Source organism: Opisthocomus hoazin, chromosome 10, assembly GCF_030867145.1.
Source record: "Opisthocomus hoazin isolate bOpiHoa1 chromosome 10, bOpiHoa1.hap1, whole genome shotgun sequence".
Taxonomy (NCBI): Eukaryota; Metazoa; Chordata; class Aves; order Opisthocomiformes; family Opisthocomidae; genus Opisthocomus; species Opisthocomus hoazin.
Window position 1 is genome coordinate 21,047,840 of NC_134423.1, and position 19,244 is coordinate 21,067,083.

Consider the following 19,244-nt stretch of genomic DNA (forward strand, 5'->3'; position numbering starts at 1 on the left):
CATTCTTAAATGTATTCTTAGATGTCGAGAAACATGCTAAAAATGTGAAAGACATGTAAGGACATCTAATCCTAAAGGCAGAACCTCTATTTTCTGCTCAGTACCTCCATTCAAAATATTTATACTATTATTATTTACGTTCTTCTACAAATACATATTGAAGAAAAACTGAATGTCCAATCACCTGGCAAATCTGCTCTGTTCTTACATATTTGGATTTTTGTTTAGAAGTTGGAAGAAACGTGAGGGCTACAGATTAGCAGAAGTCTTACTGAAATTGATCAACAAGTATCTTCCGAGTTTAGTATAATTAAAAACTCAAACTTTACACTGTTACATCTGAGCAGAAACCAAGTGTGAGAAATACCAGTTTGGAAAAAAAAAAAAATCTTTTTAGTAAATTGTGAAATTAAGCACCCCAAACAAAAATGATATCGCAACCATTTCTAAAAATGGTTTTGTTAATACCAGAGCTTTTGTGCAAATAACTGTATAGGATAAAAGTACACAAAGCAGTAATTCGGATTTCAGAGCCTGCTTTTAAATGATGAGCAGGCTCTGTTTGTTCCCAAACAAGAAGTTCTGGATAAAGCATCCAAAGAAATTATTCAAACAAAGTAAGAGATGGTATACTTTGTAAAACCTACTATAATGAAGTTTGGTAAGAAAGAATTTTAGAAACTGTTATAAAAGTCTTCTTTGTGTCCAATAAACACTTCGTTATTTTGACATAATTAACCACTGCACATTGAGACGCATTGTCACAGCATAAAGAGAAAAAAAACATGGATGGTGAAATGTAGCCCTTTTTCTTACTGCTGCAATGTGTTACATGCTTCCAACAATCAAAAACGGATCAAGTCAAAACAAAACAAGTAACAACAGAATGTTGGTAGAAATCCTCTGCCAACGAATGTAATACCACTGAAGTCAGTGAGGTTTTTGGGGTGTAACTGAGATCAAAGTCTGGCATAAAATCTGTCTACAACGTCAGTTTTTTCCCGTAAAGCTATTACAACTAATATATCATCGACTTTATTTCATTGAGTTGAAAGAAATATTCTCTACACCAAAATTACTGTTTTAGCACAGTCACTTCAACTTAAAAAATGCAGTTACTGAACACGGAATATTGGGTAAACGCTACTGTGGAGCGGCATCCTCCACCAGGCCAAGGAATCCCACAGAAGAGATTCCATGTCCTGTTAGAGAGAGATGCAAAACAAGAAGAGAAGAAATATGGCAACACAATTCTCCCAGCCCTTGGTGTCACCCATATGTACGCAGTACGCACGCCAGCAGCTGGGGAACAAAAACTCCGAGTGCGCCCGACGGCCTATCCGCCTCGAGGGGACGAGGGGCCGGGGCCGCTCGGCGGGGGGCAAAGCGCGGGCTCCTCCCCGCAGGTGGCAGCGCCTGGCTTCTCTGCGGGCTTTCATGGCGCGAAACGTGGCGAAGCCGGCTCGGCCGGGAGGCGCTCGGACAAACACGAAACCCGGCGTCGGTGACCAGGTCTCAGGAGCCGCTCCCCGCCTCCGCCTCCACCCGTCCCGCCGCGAAGGCGGCCCGCAGGCCGTCTGTCTGTCAGTCAGTCTGTCAGTCGGTCAGTCAGTCTGTCTCGCGGCCACGGGGCCCTTCAGCGCGTGCCGTCTCTAAGGGCCCCCTAGCAACCGTTCCCCGCCGAAAAGCACTCTGCCGGGCACGCTCTTCCGGCCCCCACCTCCCCGCGGCGGCCGAGCCCGACACTTTCGTTCCGGCGGCTGTGAGGGCCGGAGGAGAGCCGGGCGGCCTCTGCTTGAGCGCCGGCCCGCGGAGGGGCTGGAGCCGAGGGAAGCGGGTGAGGAGCGGAGCAGCGCGGAGCGGGGCTGCCTGCCTCACCGCGAGGGCGTCGAGGCCACGGGGGCGGGGGGAAGGAGAGAGGAGGGCGCACAGGGCGGCGGCCTGCGAGCGGCAGGAGGCCGCGGCCGGAGGTGGCGGGGCCTCGGGGCCGTGCGGGGGGCGGCCTGGCAGCTCGCTCCGCGGTGCTGGGCGGCCCCGGACCGCCGCCGTGGGCCGCCGGCTGGGCCGGGCTGCGGCCCTCCGAGCTGCAGGGCGATCGTCCGTGGGACGGCCGAGCGGCGAGGGGCCCTGCCCCGGCGCCTACTCCAGCCTGCCGTGCGCTGCCCGAGGCCCGCTGGCGGCTGAGGCCCGCTGGCGGCTGATGCCCGCGGCCCGCCCTGCTCTGAGCCGGCCGCTCCCGCACCGCTGCGGGCCGTGAGGGCCGTCAGCCTGGCCCGGCTTCTCCGGCGCTGCGCGCAGCCCCCGCGGCCTGAGCGGGGCTGTGGCCTGCCCCCAGCCGCGGCGATTTGCCTCCCTTTTGGAGACCGATTTTATTATCTCCGTTTTAGAGATCGGGGGCAGACGGAACTGTTACTGACGGGATCGAGATTTGCACCTTACAAGTTGCTTCAACTCTGCTGCTGTCTTTTTCTGAAAAGCGTACCGCGCGCCCGCTGCTGTAACTGCGTGAGCAGCTGTTCCTCTGAGACCGCCGAGGCCTGCGGTGCCGTCGGAGCAGCGTATCTCTTGTCAGCAGCAATAATGAAGGCGCTGCGGGGTGTCACGGCTGAAGGCCGCAGCGCTGTGAGGCAACCGCACTGCGAAGGATCAGCTCGCAGGCTGGGAATGCATGTCAAATTGCAGGGCCTCTCGCCCCCTTTGCGCCTTGAGGAAACCTGATCATCGTGCGGGTTAGCCTGAGACGTGGGGCATATCTCGGGGATATTTAAAAGCGAATTGCACTACAGAATTTGCCCGTGTAGTCAGTTTTGTGTTTGTTTGAACGGACATCCCTGATCTTTGAAAAGTTAGAGCTTGCCAGCGGGGGATGGGAAGTTATCATACCATGCATGAGTATTTAATTTTACCAAAAAATAACAACTGATTTTTCTGGGGTTAAGTTTTTATTGGAGAGTTAGCCGAGTGTTTTGGTTTTGTTGTTTTTCAACTAAATTACCCTTGGTTTTATTTAAACACTTAATTCTGGATCACATCTCAGGAATTTTTGTTTGTTTGTTTTTGTTAAACATGACTGTTTTGTTACATCATTTTACAAGTGTGATCCCTGACATGAAAAAGTAAACCTAAATTAGTGGAAAGTAAATACTGAGAATGACTTTTTTCATTTGAAGAGATGCAGCACAGAGTGCAAACAGCAGTGTGTGACTATTGCAGGCTGTGCAGGCTCCTGACTGTGGGCTGCTCCGAAGCCCCAAGAGGACGCTGCGTGATCCAGTCAGCAGGGTTTCACTAAAACTGTGACTGGGAACCTCTGCACACAGCAATACCAACTCTCTCTGGATCGGGTGGGGCCATACAGTCATGCTTCTGATACGTTCCTCAGAGTACACGGTGAAAATTTTATGCCAGCTGCAGAAGGTGAGACATTTGTCCTGAAGAAAGCCTGAAAAACATCCGTCAATGTTATTAAATAAATACAAACTTGCAGAATGAGTCTCGACTGGGTCAGCACTTACTGTCTGGCATATGGAGCACCAAAGCCGTGGTTTAGCTCTTGAGACTAATTATTCAGCCTCAAGACTTGCTCCTGGAAGATTTCTTTTATCTCGCAAAGTTCTGTCAACAGGGATTTCACTCAGGTAGTTTGCATTGTCCACACACAACAAACTTCAGGATAGAGATCTAAATTTGTACAATTAACTTTTCTCATCTGGATTTCTGTCCTGTAGACATTTAGTTCATTGTCAGTAGTCACACTGAAGACTAATGGGACTGCTTATCCAGGTAAACAGCATCTACCAGAGTTTTCACAAGCTTTTAGACACTGACCCTACCAACAGAAGAAATATAATTCTGCACGAGTTAAGTGAGTGGGATAACTTGTCTTAGTAAAATCATGAATGTGCATATATGTGCATTGAGGATACAGATCTCAGGTTCTTTCTAGCTGTTGATCTCTTGCTATCCTGAAGTCTGTTTGGAGTTCTTGGTGCTGTAACAAGTGAATCAGATTATTCTTTCTGTTATAGGAAATACCTTCTTTGAAGAGTATTTTTTGCTGAGTAGGATCATACAGAGTAATTTCCAATAGTATATTGGATTTTTCTTTAACAGCTACAACATATTGTCTGTTTCAGCTAACCATGTCTTTAAATTCATCTACACTTTTAAATGAAGAAAACTCTCAAGGACTGAAAAGAAGTACCGAACGTTTGGAAAGTCTAGAATTACAGACTCCATCATCGTGTCGAGATAATCCACTTGAACAATTACAGTTAGCATCGCAGGAAGTACTTGAAAAGGCAAAAAAGAGTGGGAGATCAAAATGCCCCCGATGCAGTAGTTCAAGGATGTTTTATTGTTATACGTGCTTTGTTCCTGTTGAAACTGTCCCTGCCAAAGAAATTCCGACTGTGAAGGTTAATATTTCTTACAGACTTTTTATAATATTCTTGTACCTTTTAGTTACTGGGGACAGAGAACAGACAGTCTTTCTGTGACCATTTCTTTTCTGATTCATTCTTCATGGACATTCATCTTTAACACAGCTATAAGCATGAGTAAACTACAGTTAGATAAAATCATTGTTCTTCTTTGAGGAATTACATGTACAAACACTGACAGTGTTCCAGTCCTCACGTAAACATTTATGTATCTACTACATAAGCTAAGCTGAAGTCACTCGGCTTCTCATGCAAACGATGATGTTTTCACTTAAACGTTTCTTTACAGTGCTTTTACCTTAATTCTTCAGTTTCTAAGAACTCTGGCTGAACAGAGTATATTGTGAACAAAAAATATGTTTTGTCCATAACCAAGAGTGAATTTTACATAAAGTGTGAGCTAAAAGGCATTCCTAAATGTCATGGTTGTATAATTCAGATAACTACTTTTAAAATATAAATAAAGAACACAAAGTGTAATGCCATTCAGCTAGAATACTTGGAGAAACCATGAAAGAGTACTGAGACATTTTGCAAAATCACCTAGAAACTAAAATGCATTTTGAAGACACTCTGAAAGCATCGTGAAAGTACTTTAGAAGTACTTCGGAAATTAGACCTAGTGGATTTAGGTGTATTTTCATTGAAATGGCCATTTTTGCAATAGGGTGAATACCTAATACCGATAAGTATTCATATTTAGGACCATTATATTGCTCAAATTCAGACTACATCTTATTCACCTAATTAGTACTATTTCTCACTACTACAGCAGCATTCCCAATTGCATTCATTGCATACTTTGGTATTTACATGAACCGAGAGAATGTAACAGGTGCTTCTTGTCACTTGTCTCTAGTTTAGTTCTAAACCTACCGAAACAAACACAAAGTCAAAAATTATCAAATAGGTCTTAATTGCATGCCCTTAGGGATTTCTCCTGGATTTTGCGTAAATTTTTGTACAAATTTTTGTACCTGTATATATGATTATAAATATTGCTTATTTCTTTTTTTCTTACTGCAGTTACCTTTGAAGATTGATATTATTAAACACCCAAATGAAACAGACGGCAAAAGCACTGCTGTGCACGCTAAGCTCCTGGCACCTGATGATGTTACAATTTATAAATACCCTTGCATTCCAGAATATGAAGAACAAAGACACGAAGTAAGAAATTCGATATCGATAACAGGGCCTTGTGCTGGGGAGATGCGGAGGTATTATTTGTGCTTCCTCGTGCGGTGGTACTGCACTCTGCTGGGAAGGAGCGGGAGGAAAACACTATTCTGTTAATCCAGTCTACTCCATTGTGCGCCTTCTCAAAGCTTGGGCCTACAAATGTACAGTGGTTATGGACTGGCCTCCAAAGCTTGGAAAAAATGTAGCGCTATCTAACCACCTTGAATCTCCTATATGTTCATTACCTTAGATAATGGATAATTTGATTCATTGTGTATCAGAAGAAATATTTTGCCCAAACGCATGCAAGTATTCAACTTACAGTAAGTTACACAGCAGTTAGGTGTTGTGCTTATCATATTCAGCAGCTGTGGTATTTAAACTTTCCCAAATTCTTTAACATTCACTATTACAGAGAAACCTACTGAAATGCAACTATTGTCTATCACAGTCAGCACAGAGCCTGAAAAAAGTGACCTATGAACTTGGATTTATATGCTCATTTAAACGGTGATGTCATAATTAACACTTTCATTGTTGTTTGACCACATGAAGAAGAGGATAATATATCTCATAGAGCTGTTATCTTCTTCAATGTATGAGCCATCAAGGAAAGCATAGGTGGCAGAGAGGCAGGAAGCTGAAAAAAATGAGAAAGAGCAGTGGGTAAGGCAGGCAAAAGTGGGAAGAGGTTGCAGTGACTTTGTATTGTCCGGACTTTCCAAGTCACAGATTCTGGATGCTGCAGTAAGCTGCTGAAAAAATACCAGGTAAGGCCATCACTGGTCTTTCTCATGTAAGATACTTGTGGGACCTGCAATAAATACAAGGGCAGAAGAGATTATTTCTTCTGATGTAAAATGTGTAAATGAAATTAGAAACAATTTTTCATGGCTTTCCTGCCCCATATACTGCAATTACAAGTGAAATTTGAACTTCCTTACAGCTGACACCATTATCTTGGCTGAATATTTTTTTTTTACAGAAGTATTAGAGTTGGTAGTAGAGACACGGAGGTGACATTTGATTAAAGATCTGTAATAAGTGTCTTTATTCATTCACTAAACAAAGTCTTTTATTCTTTTAGACAATAGAATATTTTTTAAGAGATACTTTTTCATCTTCTCCTGACTTGAATGTTTGTGGGTAGGGATAGAAAATTTCTGGTCTTTAATGAAACAATTGCTGTGTTGTGTTAGATTTTGTTGACACTAAGATTTCTTTATTTTCTTGATTTAGATAGCACTTATCTTTCCTGGCCCCAGTTCAGTTTCAGTAAAAGACATTGCTTTCCATCTCCAAAAATACACTAAGAAAGGTGTTTGTGATAATGCCGATGACTGTTCCAGAGAGCCATTTCCTAAGCAAGCAAAAATAGAACCTAAAGAAGAAGAAAAAAACCTAAATGAATGCATCTCAAGAAACAGGAGTGAAGGCACTAGACTGAAGAAGATAATATTTATTGACAGTACCTGGAATCAAACTAACAAAATAATAACTGATGAACGACTTCAAGGTAAAAAAAAAAATATATTGAGATGTTAGTGCTACAGAAATTAAGGGAAATATATGTCTATGTAACAGACCTGAGTATAAGTGTATACTTAACCCTATACCTGAGTATACATGAAAGCCTATTTCAGTGCTGTAGAAGGCTTCCTGAGCCAAAGACTCCATTACTTTTCATATCATATAATTTGTTTTGCAAAATGATAAGACTAGTATTAAGAAAGCATTTACATTTCTTTCTCCCACTTCTCTCCCACAAATTTCCTCAGTCTCACAGAATGGAAGCTGTCATGTTAGACAATAGAAGAATAGTAGTTTAATGACCTCTGAGGGAAGCCACAAGGACTTCCTTTGCAGGCCGCGATCTGCTTTTTCAGGAGACCCAGGGGAGCATTTTTGTACACGCTAGTGGCAGACAGGCCACAAGAAGGTGAAAGAGGGATCTAGGAGATAAGGCAGAAGTACATCATGGCTTGGTTTCTTTTTCTAGTAAAGTTCTTCGTTTCATGGTCACTTCAATGACCTCACTACTTTCCAGACAAAAGGGGAATGCCTGCTTGGCCTCCACACCCTCCTGTCTCTGAAAGCAGAAACTTGTAATTCTGCAAAAGTTTTTTTGTCATAGGTTCATTCCAAGAAGTTTGCATTTAAGTACTCTAAATAAAACCACAAAATATAAATCAATTTAGCAATAGCATTCCATTTACTTAGAGATAAATAGAAGTTTGAAAATACTTCCATTAGTGAAAAAGGTGCACTTAGCTGGGAGGCAGGCTATCAAGTTTATATGCAATATATATAACTGTGTACTCGTGCCTGCTTTGCACTGGACCCTACAAAGAATTTCACAGACTTCCTACATGCAAGATGAATGTTGCCTTGCTGTCTGGTCAGTTTATTAAAGAATCCCACATGTTAGTGTGATGTATTGGCTAATTAAAATCCCGTTACTAAGTATTTAGTTTCACACAAAACATACTCTATCAAACAAACTGAAGTATTACTGTAAAGATCAGAGTAACTGCATGTTGCAGTTACTGTAAAGCATTCAGAACATGTTTTAAAATGATGAGTTTAAGAAAAGTAACAGGCAGCCAGGGGGACTGAAGATTTCCATGGAAGCTTGTGCAATCTATCTGTCAAAAATTCATGATTATTGTTACTTTGGAGCTCTTACAGAATGGTTTCCAGTTACCCCATGTGAATGCTGATCTGGTGGACTCTTCCCTCCTTTCTAGAAGTTCATCTCTGTTCCAGCTGTATTCTGGTCCTCGCTTTCCCTGAGCACCTTACAGGGTTGCTGTGACTAGTGTGGCGCAAGTCAGTCTCTCTCAGCTGCACCCAGGGGAGAAGTTTACCCTCCCTGCAGCAGGAATAACAGCATGGACAACCTGTGCATTCATTTCTTTCCTTAGCGCCTGTCATAAAGGACATAAGTTGCATTGATAGTCCTTTCAGAGATTGCAGTTTTGCCTTCCAAGATGAATGGGGCAGAGTTTCCTTAGGCATAAACTGATTAAATTTTTATGTTATACACACATGAAAAATAGAGGACTGTGTCATTTTTCAGTTCAACTACAAATGAAGTCATCATCCAAGAAAATACTCCTCATATATTAAAGTTCAAAAAGGAGTGTTCATAATTTGAAATAAAAAGTGATTGCCGTACTTACTCAGAAAGATGAAATTACAAGAAATGCCAGATAGAAACATTAGTGAAGCCAAGAAAATGTAAAGAAAAGCCTTGTGTTTTGTAAGCCTGCATTTATATAGAGAGTAAATCTAGCTAATTGTACTGCAAGAAAAAGCAAATGAGTACATCAATCTTAAAAAAAGAAGCCTAGAAAATTTGGACAAAAAAATACTTCTATATTTGCTTGGAAAAGTGGTGTAATATATCTTTAGAAAGCAGAAGTAAATCAGTTGTTTTAAAGACAGGAAATATTTGAAAGTTGGTAATGTCTAGGATTGATTACTTCATTAAAAGTGATCACTAGATCAAAAAGGAAACAGTTGCATCTAATGTTAACGATTACTTTCTAATATGAGTGATGAAGCTTATTGGCAACGTCAACACGGTTGTTAAAGAAACAGATTGCTTTGCTGTTTTTTCCTGTAAGTTTGATCCGCTTTGTATTAGCCAAATGTCATATTTTATTAGCTTATACATTTTCTTGTACAAGGCTGAATCATACATCTGCTTGCGTAGTTTGGGTTTTTTAAGTTTCTGCGCTTGCTTTAATTTCTGCAAGAAAATGGTAGCCTTTGCCTATGCACAGCTAGGATTTCAGAGCACTAAGTTGAGCTCTGAGGCAAACTCCCCTCATCCTATTTTGTGACAAATCTCTTGTCTTCTCGCGTTTTCATCTTTCTTCTTCCCTCAAAATCCCACTCAGGGGTGTGACACAAAGAAAAAAGTGGGAGTTCTGTCATGAGTTTCCCCATTCTTTCTAAAATAACATATGGTAACATGAATCAGGAGCCATAGCAGAGGCAAGGTGAATCAAAGGTATATACAGCCATTCTTCCTCAGCCTAAATCCTTAAACTACTCATAAACCTTGGGAATCTAAAAGATTAGGAAAGGAGCAGAATTCCTGCCTGAATTAGCATTTTCAAGGTGATACCTCTTTAGGAAATTAACAGTATAAATAAATAACAATAGGGACATTAGTAAGAGCTTAGACTCTTCACTAGCTACCATAGGTGCAAACCATAATTACTCATTACTTAGTTTTCAGCACTGGTATTTCTTGAACTCGTGGATCTCGCAATTCACTATACAAACTATAGGGATGAAGAGGTGATTGGAAGCTCAGAGTAAGCAACAGGCTTCAGCACGTGTGTAGACTTTACAGCTTACATACATCTTGTTGATAAGAACTTAGAATCTCTCTTACATGTAACATCAGTGACCAAACATGAGTAATGTAGGATCCTACAGGCTTGAGCATTTGATTATTAGAGTGGAGGGAGCACAGGGACTGTGCTGTGATAATAGGATGTAGTATATTGGGAAAAAATGGAGGCTTAAAGAAGGGTGGGAGACCTCTCTGAAAGGTATTGTCTGCCGTAAGACACATATACAGGAAAATAACTTTTGTAAGGGAAATTTGGCTACATTACCTACACAGATTTAAAGGGAGCTATATTTCTGTTTTGCTTGATCTCAGATTCATAGAAGTGTTTATTTCTAATGAGCTCAAAGTAAGTGGATGCTGAAAAAGCAAAACCAACATGTTGTTTTCCTTAGGATTGCAAGCTTGCATATGAACCATCGGTATTTGTAATAAAACCTTGTCTTTGACTGTATAGCTACCAATACAGTACAGAGGATAGAAGCATGCTCAGTACACTGTAACCCTTAACCCCCTCTAATGTTTTTTGTTACAAAACTCCTAAAATTCTGTGGTTGAAATTAGTGGATCCTGCATTTGTGGGTAAGCTCAGTAGTGTCAGCAGTCTTCAATGAACTTTTGTTTGTATACAAACCACAAATAGGTGGGAGTTTACATTGGAGGAATCATCCCCTAGATTTAATTCACTGCTGTTGAGGTGGAAACATTGCTGAATTTGATGGAAGTTTTCACTTTGATTAGGGCTGAGAATTCAAGTATTGAAACTTCTGGAGGGAAACAAGCTTACTGCAGTTTCCTATTGCTATAGGAATAATAATTAGACTATGTTACTTTGAATTTTTTAGTTCCAAAATGCCAACACAATTACATCTAAATTCAGTGATGGAATGTCCTGTGGTTCATTTTTTTAGAAATGCTGTAGGAGAGATTTCTTTTCACTGTGCAAGATATCATACACTACCAACTGCAAAAGAAACTATATCCATCTTACAATTACACTAGAAAGAATTAAACATAGTTTCAAGGTAAAAAGTATAGAATTACAGGTGCTGGGCTATAGGCCAGTTTGTGCTCCTGAATTTGGACTGTACTGAAACTTCTCTGTCCATAACTTTCAAACAATTCTTAAACCATATTGTTATTTATTCTATTACTTGTGCTAAACCATCCCATGACGCACAGTTAGTATCTGATTTTATCATTTAGAAAAAGATAATTTTACAACCTGATCCTGGTGTTGACAGGTGCATACACTATTTTTTATAATCTAACTGTCCATCCTGTTTACAAAGTGATTACACATTAAGGTGTTTTTAGAGTAGTTTGTACATCTTAACATAAAAATCAAGATGCATGTTTAAAATCCGTCTGAATAATAAGAGTTACAGAGACTATTGTAGATAAAAGATTTTCACATGCCACACAGAGACCAAATGCCTTTGTTTCATCTCAAGTGGGAATGCTTTTAGTTTCTAATAAAATTAATGACCAGATTCTGTCATACTTACTCCCAAGTAATCTCAGAGAGATTTCAGTTACTTAACAAGTATAAATGAAAAGTGTTTGGCTCTTAGCAAATATTCCTCACTTCAGCGAAATTAACTCTGAGGGACTCTGTTTTACATTTGAAAGGTATTAGCTTTGCAAAAGATTAAGCTTATTAATCATTTTATGAACATTGATGAGTCTTTGTAGGTGTGGGTTTCACTCTTCCCATCTGAAGAGACCCTGCAGTTTACTGAGGGCTGTGAGGCTGTATGAGTGAAAGAATAACCTAAAAGTTTTAATTGCAAATAGGAGGATTGTAACCTAAAATGATACTTTTCCATCCAATTTCAAAGTGGTTCACAAAGGAGGATAAAATTATTGCCTCCATTTTACAGATGAAAAAATGGAGATACGGGAAGTGAAATTATTTGCATGCAGGCATCTTGCAGGCCAGCAGTCAGAAAACAAAACTAAAGACTTGTTTGGCATCCCATCCACCAATCCACATTGTCTAATCTATGTCAGCTTTTTTCTTGACAGGGTTGCTGCAAATTGAGTTGAAGACAAGGAAAACTTGCTTTTGGCGTCATCAGAAGGGAAAGCCAGATACATACCTTTCTACAATAGAAGCCATTTATTATTTCCTTGTGGACTATCATCAGGAGATTTTGAAAGAGAACTACAAAGGACAATATGATAATCTGCTTTTTTTCTTTTCTTTTATGTACACATTGATTAAAAATGCCAGGTGTTCTGCAGGAAAATAATAAGATGTCTGTCTATAGGTAAGTAACACTACATTTTATTTTCTTTCTTTTGTAATTATAAACTGCACAAATGTAACTGTTTTTATCTAACTGACATCTGGACTGACTACTCTTAATAATGGCTACAGTGTTTGTGCAGAACTAAGCTGCAGACCTCATGTCCTGCACACTTCAGGTTGTAGAACTACTCAGATGACCAATCTGATTAGAATTCCTTATTTGAAAACAGTTAGCTTTGCTAAATATTGCTGTATTTGAACCTACAGACTCAATATGCTCATCACAGTGAGATTATTTCCTGAGGTGGGGATAGGAGGGCTCGCAGTGATCTAACTGTAAAAAGAAATTAGCATGCTAGCTTTTCTTTGTGTTTTACCCAGTAAAACTGATTTCACTTTCATGACATCAAAAACTTACTGCAATTATTAGGATGGTATTTAATTGGGGGGGGTGGGTGGGAGGGGTGGGATATGGGCACCAATACAAAATGAAAGACCACAATAATTAAGTGAATAGAATATAAATTACGTACTTTCAAGATTAATTGTGGAAAATTTTCCTAGTAATAGAAAAGAGCGATCTCTTTAAACATCATTATACAGTGCATGATTTCTATAATACCATTCACATACTATTATATTAAGATTATTCTCAGCTTCTTGGATAACTTCAGACTTCTTCAAACAAATTAATTTAGTTAAGTGTTTATTATTATTATATAATATTATTATTTTTAGAAACGTGAACTTAACAAATGTCACTGTCATGTCATAGTAACATTTTGTAGATGTCAGATACTTTTATTCCAAGCAGCAGAAAGGGCTCATTGCACTGTAGGAGTTGTCTGAAAATGTAGATCTTTTTGCAGGACTTAAGACAAAGTAATTTGCAGAGACAAGAAATACGGAAAATGGTGGTTCCAACCACAAAATTACTGACAAGACTTCCTTAAAATAGGCAGACTATGAATCTGCTGTGGTTTTTCTTTTGCAGTAATAGTGCAAATTTGAACAACATAAATAAGACTTTGTCTATGCTGATGAAATTTTTGCTGGTATGTGTAGCACTGCTGGCAGAGTCATCACATGTGAATGTAATTATACAAGTGTGTCATTGCCAAGCTATACCAGTACAGCTAATGCTGGCAGAGGTAATAGATTTAAGATATATCTTTACAAGCAGAGTTAGACGAATATATTTTTATCGCACTAGGATGTTCTGCCAGAAAAATTCACATTGGTAAAAGTTAAAATCTGAAGATAGAAAAATATGTTTCATTAGAGGTGCGATGTAAGATGGGATAAATATTTCTGAGTACTTTCAGAAGTGTGTTACTTCAGAAAAAACAAAATCTTGCTGAAGTGACACAGATTGAAAAATTATAAGAGATTATATTTTAAACAAAAATTCCGAAGTTTTTGTTGTATATTTTCCTCTGCAAATCTGGCTAAATTATCACCTGTAGCATACTCTCCAGGAGGGCACCCTCACACCCTGCTGAGCACAGAAACAGTGCCCTGAAAAATACTTCAAGAACATCTTTTTTCGCTTACACAGCAATTCATACAGGCTCAGACAACTGATTTGTACCATGGTTTTTAATGGTTCAAGGTATTGAAATCAAAGTTAATATGGCTTAAAACACAAGATATAAATACACTCTCTCTGCAAGTCATACTTATCTTCAGATTTGTATGCCTGTCTGCACACGTGAATGCATATCAAAATGCATTTTGGTGGACAACCAAAACACATCTCCTCCATTTGCAAAAAGAAATGCTAGTTAAGTTACGTTAGTGCACACAAAGTGTGCATGAACTACAGCAGCACCGTGAGAAACACAGGCTTGAAGTCAGAATAAGAAAGACTGTTTTTAAATATACATATATAATGGCACAGCTGTTAAGTATATTTTAAGTTCACGTGCTAGAAAATGAGAAAAATCAGCAGTCATGTCTCAGTGCTATTGAAACAACACATTTCTTATTCATTTGGTTCTTACTGCTATTGAGAGGTTATTTTGGCTTTTTACAATGATTAATGCTATTTCCTTTGGTATGAATTTTGATAGTCTTTTGACATTTCCATCTGTTCTTGTATTTCTTAAACAAAGATTGCTGTAATATTTAAAAAAAAATCACATGGGTATAATAGCTTGAGAAGGAAACTTTCACCCAGTTTAAACAAACAAAAATAAAACGAACCCACTGACCTAACGTTTTACAAGAACCAGAGAGAAAAATTGGGGGTGGGGGGGAGGGAGTTACTTCCAAGACACATTTCCCTGAAAACATCTTTTTTTATTTAAGAAGCAGAGGTCAGATAAAAGCTTATATAAGCTGTTCTTTGTTACTTTTGGAAAATAGTTTCATAAAGTTAAAAATGGTTTCCAAATTCAAGTTTTGTGTACCTCACTATTTGAACAATGGGAATTAGGAATCTATTCCAAAAGTAAATTAATTTCAATTCTCAGGTGAAATCAATGCACAGAAGAGGTTTTAAATCTGGAACACTGTGTCCAGCAATTGGGTTCAGATTCTTTTTCTTCCAGTGCAACCTCAGTGTAATGCAAGAGTCATTCTTATACCAAGTGACAGAGCACATATCCGTAATTAATTATGGTCTGTTGCTGTTCCTGTGATAACCTTTTATGAGGGCAGGAAGGAGGTTATTGTCTCTTCTGCTGCAAATCTGGTCTGAGCAGCAGATGTAGTTCCCCCTTCTCTCCCATCTCCTGCTCTCCCCTCTGTAAAAGGATTTAAATCCTCTATTTAATTTCAGTACTGGTATTAGAAGCCAAACCAACCAAGTCATCCAGCTCACACTTAAAATGTCTCAATACTGCTGATACGTTTTTCCAGCTTTGAGACTAAGAGTAGTTTTGTTCCACCAAATTAAAGCGATCAAGTGGTTAATCCTTTCAAGTTCAATTAGCAGCACTGACCTCCATGTTCTTTAAAACGAGGGTCATGGGGAGGTAAAGGCCAGTTCTGGGCCTTTTCTTTCATATCAGAATGCCCCTTCACTAACTATCTCTGTTTCCAAAAACATCAGAGAGCAAGGGGGAAAACAGGCTTCCACTTCCATTAGCAGTAACTTAAACAGCCATAAGTTAAAGGGGGAGGAAAAGGAAGAGCATCTCTATCTCCCCTCACAACAGAAGACATCTGGCCTCCTGTGGGGAGGCCCCAGATAACAAAGAACCTGTCATTACAAACCTCCGTGATGTGTTCAGAGAACCATTTTACCTGCAGTCTGGCTCATTCATTTCCTGCCACTGAAGCCATCTGCTTTTGCTTATTGGGGGTATTTTTGTTCTTTGTTTGGCCAGGAGCATGAAGTGGCTTCACTTTAGCATGCCTGTATGCTTGGTCAGAGGGAGGATTTAATCCTTTTCTCAAAATGAATAAGAGAGAGCACTGCAAAAAACAATTCCTTTCCTGGAAGGCAGCACAAAAGTCATCCAAGCCTAGGTTGAATAAAGGGTCATGTCAGTGCATGGGGTAAAGATACATTGCAACTGAAAAGAGATGGCAACTTGGAATCAAGAGCAGAACCTTCCAAAGCACTTGTACTCTCACCTGATTTACGGCTTCATGCAATTTTTTTTCAGTTTGAGTCCCTCTGGTTTGCCACATAGGCTTCTTCAGGCCCAATTGCAGAGTAACAGTGATCTGTTCTTGCTTTTCTCTTGCACAGAGTTTCAGTGTTTTTCCTGAATGCTTTAAAAATCAGTCTGTCTTCATAAATGATAGTCTTAGGATACTTCTGTAAAATGTAATGTGATGTGAAAATCCATTCTGCCTATCCCTATCTTTGAAAATACCGAAATAAGGAGGAGGGAAAACTTCCTATTAGTTTGCCATCATTTACTATAATGCAGTTACTACACTCCCAGGTACTATTAACTTGTGTCTCAAAGTATTCTAAAAAGCTGTGCATCAGCTGAATTCATCAAACTTGTTTTGCGACACAAAAAACGGTGACTACAGCAATGTTAAAACAGGAAAGCTTTCCCACTAAGATGAAAAGATTGTGTGGCAATAAGATACTAATCTATTCATACCAGAGAATGACGTCGCCCATTAAGGTACTGAATGACTCAGCATAATTCCTGAACTGTTATCCTTGTCTTCAGAGACATTATTTCATCAAGATTCCAATGCTGTCATTAGTAAGAATATTGATTTTGACTGGTGACACTCAGTAATACCAACATTCAAAGTAAGTGTTTCTATAAAAAATTTACAACATTCTTCCTGTTCACTTGTTGGGAAAGATAACATATTGCTGCAATTTTATGGATTCTGAAGAGAAATCAGATGCTGTAGAATTTTGATAGTGTATCATATTAAACTTTAGAAACACTCATAGTGATGTGGTTTCTTCACCGCTACTTGCCAGAAAAAAAGTCAAATAGTTCTTGAGTCCCACAGCAAGAGGTGACAACTACTTCTCTAATGCAAAACAGACTTTGTATTTTCACCTCACTGCAAATGGAAATTTTTTGTCTAACTTTAGCAATACTGATGCTGTTATCACATTCAAATCAACTATGATTTTACTGCTGACTTGCCAGACCATTCTATTGCAATAGGATGTTTAGAAACATACCACAGAAGAGTGAACAGAAGAGAAGGCTCCTCACAAGTATACCCAAGACTGAGCCCTGCTCAACCTATGAGCCTGTGTGCTTCGCTTCCCTTACCACAGTTAATTTCTGTCTCTGAGTAACATGTCTCTACATATGAAGCTGGGCCCCTAAGCCAGTTGCACTCAGCATGAAATCTAAAGGCTGAGTGTTATTACTTCAAAGGTTCTGATGGTAAAATTTCTGCTTTTCCAACAATAGGGATAGAAGAGCTATACAGAAGTATGTGTACATGTGTAAATATATACCTCCCTCCTAGCGATAAATGCATTAGGACAAGCCAAAGATTTTCTCCTATGTTTTTTCTGTCTTAGGGAACGTAAAGACAAAATCAAAGTGTGATAGCAGTTTACAAAATTAAAGAATAAACCGTTATATGTACAGAGCAAAAGTGTATACTTTACAGACATACAGCTAAGCCTGTTAAGGTACACAAATGAGTAGTTCAACTAGGAATCGATTTGTTAAGTTTGGGTGCACTATCCAGCCCAAGTACTGCATTATCCCTCTAAACAATATACTGGAAAAACAAATACTAATTCATATCTTCTCACTATTATGAGTCTAGTGTAGTTCCCCACTCTTGTCTCATAAAGTATATATGCAACGTGATGGGTTTTTTGCTGTCTTTTGATTATTACTGGAGAATAAAGTATCAAACCAGAGTTAGTGTTTCTCTGATGTTTTGGGTTTTTTATTAATAATATGCAATTAGTTTATAAATTCCTTGGTTTACGTTAGTATTCACTGTATTTCAATGTAATTTTATTACAAACAACAGCACGCAAGCCTATCAAAATAATTACGTTTTATAATGTTCCTTCTGTCCTACCAAACTGATATAAGACCCGGCCTTTGCTCTGTGAGAATACATTTTTGTGCATATGATCTGTAATAATATGTAATTTAAATAAAACAGGTTGTGAGGTAAAAAACATGGACTTTTCCATTTTTTGCGACATTTTATGCCTCAGTATCATCTTCAACAGACATGCTATCAACAATGATTGGATATAATCGCTAGTCATATTAATGTCTATATCTGTTAAAGTCTACAAGTCCTGGTTTTAAGCATTTATGACTGTTGAGGCTTTCATCATAATGAGGTAGGGTGGTTTCCATATGGAAGACCTTACTTCTAATCAATTAAAAATTGAATTATAAAAAGCATTCCTAGGATGTACTCCATTTTGAAGTGTCTCATATAATTAGTGAGTTTTTTTAAAACCATGCTTGAATACCACCCTCACAGCCTAAAGCTTTAGTACAGTTTCTGAAACTATTTGCTTTGGAGACAGATGCTAATGAATTTAACAGAATCAGACTCTTTGTAAGTCTAAAGAAAGTATCCTTAGTGTCTATTCTACAGAAGAAAAATGCTTTGGGTTCCAGGAAAAAAGTTTGCTCAACCTGAAACTACAGACTTAATTTCAAACGTTGCTGCTAATGCTAAACAAATTTTTTTTTTTAATTTCAGGAACATCATAAATGTTTTATTTCTTTCAAAAATTATTTTCAGGGCTTCAGTTTCATGACTAAATTGTTTGCCAAATGTAGCATGTGTTCCAGCTGACCTGAATCTGCATTTTGTAGTGATTAGTCTGTGGAACTGAAAAATTCTATCTAGCTTTCTCTGTTCACAGGCTTCCTTTGGGTCAAATTAATGCTGCAGAGTCTTTTTTTTTTTTTTTTCATATTTACAGCAGACAAGGAAGCAACTTGATACAGCTTAAATTTTCAGAAACATCATGTAAAGGACCTCAGTCTACTTGAAGCAGTTGGGTCATGCTACTTTCTCTTTTAAGTCTCATACATGTCTAAGTGTGTTTAGAGTATTGGTTTCCATCTGCATACCTGTGTCAGCTGAGAGAGAAAAGAATGCAAGCATTTTTGTAATCATGACTGTGATGGCAAAAAATATAACATAGAAACCTTTACATTGCCAAAAGCTTCCTCTTTTCCTTGAATGTGGCTTACTTTATCTGGGGAACTGGTTTAAAATCAATACCTGAAGAAACTGCCAGGGAATCTCAGAATCACAGAATCACAGAATGGTAGGGGTTGGAAGGGACCTCTGTGGGTCATCTAGTCCAACCCCCCTGCCGAAGCAGGGTCACCTACAGCAAGCTGCACAGGACCTACACATCCCTGCACATTTGCAAACTCACAAAACTGATGGTGATGATTGTAATTATCAAGGACAGCATGAAGGTGATAGTTAAAAAATTCCATTAACATAACTGAGTTAGCACATTGCTTTGTCAAAAATGAAAATCTACCCATAAGACAGGAAAAAAAAACCAACAGCCTTTTCTCTACCTTAAAGAATTTGGAAAAAAATCAGAAAA

General features: G+C 39.0%; 1 protein-coding gene across 5 annotated transcripts; it reads left to right on the top strand.

Annotated features, from left to right (window-relative positions):
- Positions 1–1,729: 1,729 nt before the first annotated feature.
- Positions 1,730–18,654, top strand: DTWD1 (DTW motif tRNA-uridine aminocarboxypropyltransferase 1). 5 transcript variants are annotated; one of them, XM_075431580.1, is made up of 7 exons: positions 1,730–1,837; positions 2,388–3,417; positions 4,137–4,418; positions 5,469–5,612; positions 6,864–7,140; positions 12,004–12,263; positions 18,600–18,654. In XM_075431580.1, the coding sequence occupies exons 2-6, from the start codon at positions 3,361–3,363 to the stop codon at positions 12,243–12,245; spliced, it is 1,002 nt and encodes a 333-aa protein (XP_075287695.1). In that variant the 5' UTR covers positions 1,730–1,837; positions 2,388–3,360; the 3' UTR covers positions 12,246–12,263; positions 18,600–18,654. The 5 variants fall into 5 exon arrangements, with proteins under 5 accessions (XP_075287695.1, XP_075287696.1, XP_075287694.1 ...); XM_075431581.1 differs by having other exon boundaries at positions 18,603–18,617; XM_075431579.1 differs by lacking the exon at positions 18,600–18,654 and having other exon boundaries at positions 1,731–1,837; positions 2,388–2,729; positions 3,214–3,417; positions 12,004–12,687.
- Positions 18,655–19,244: the final 590 nt, after the last annotated feature.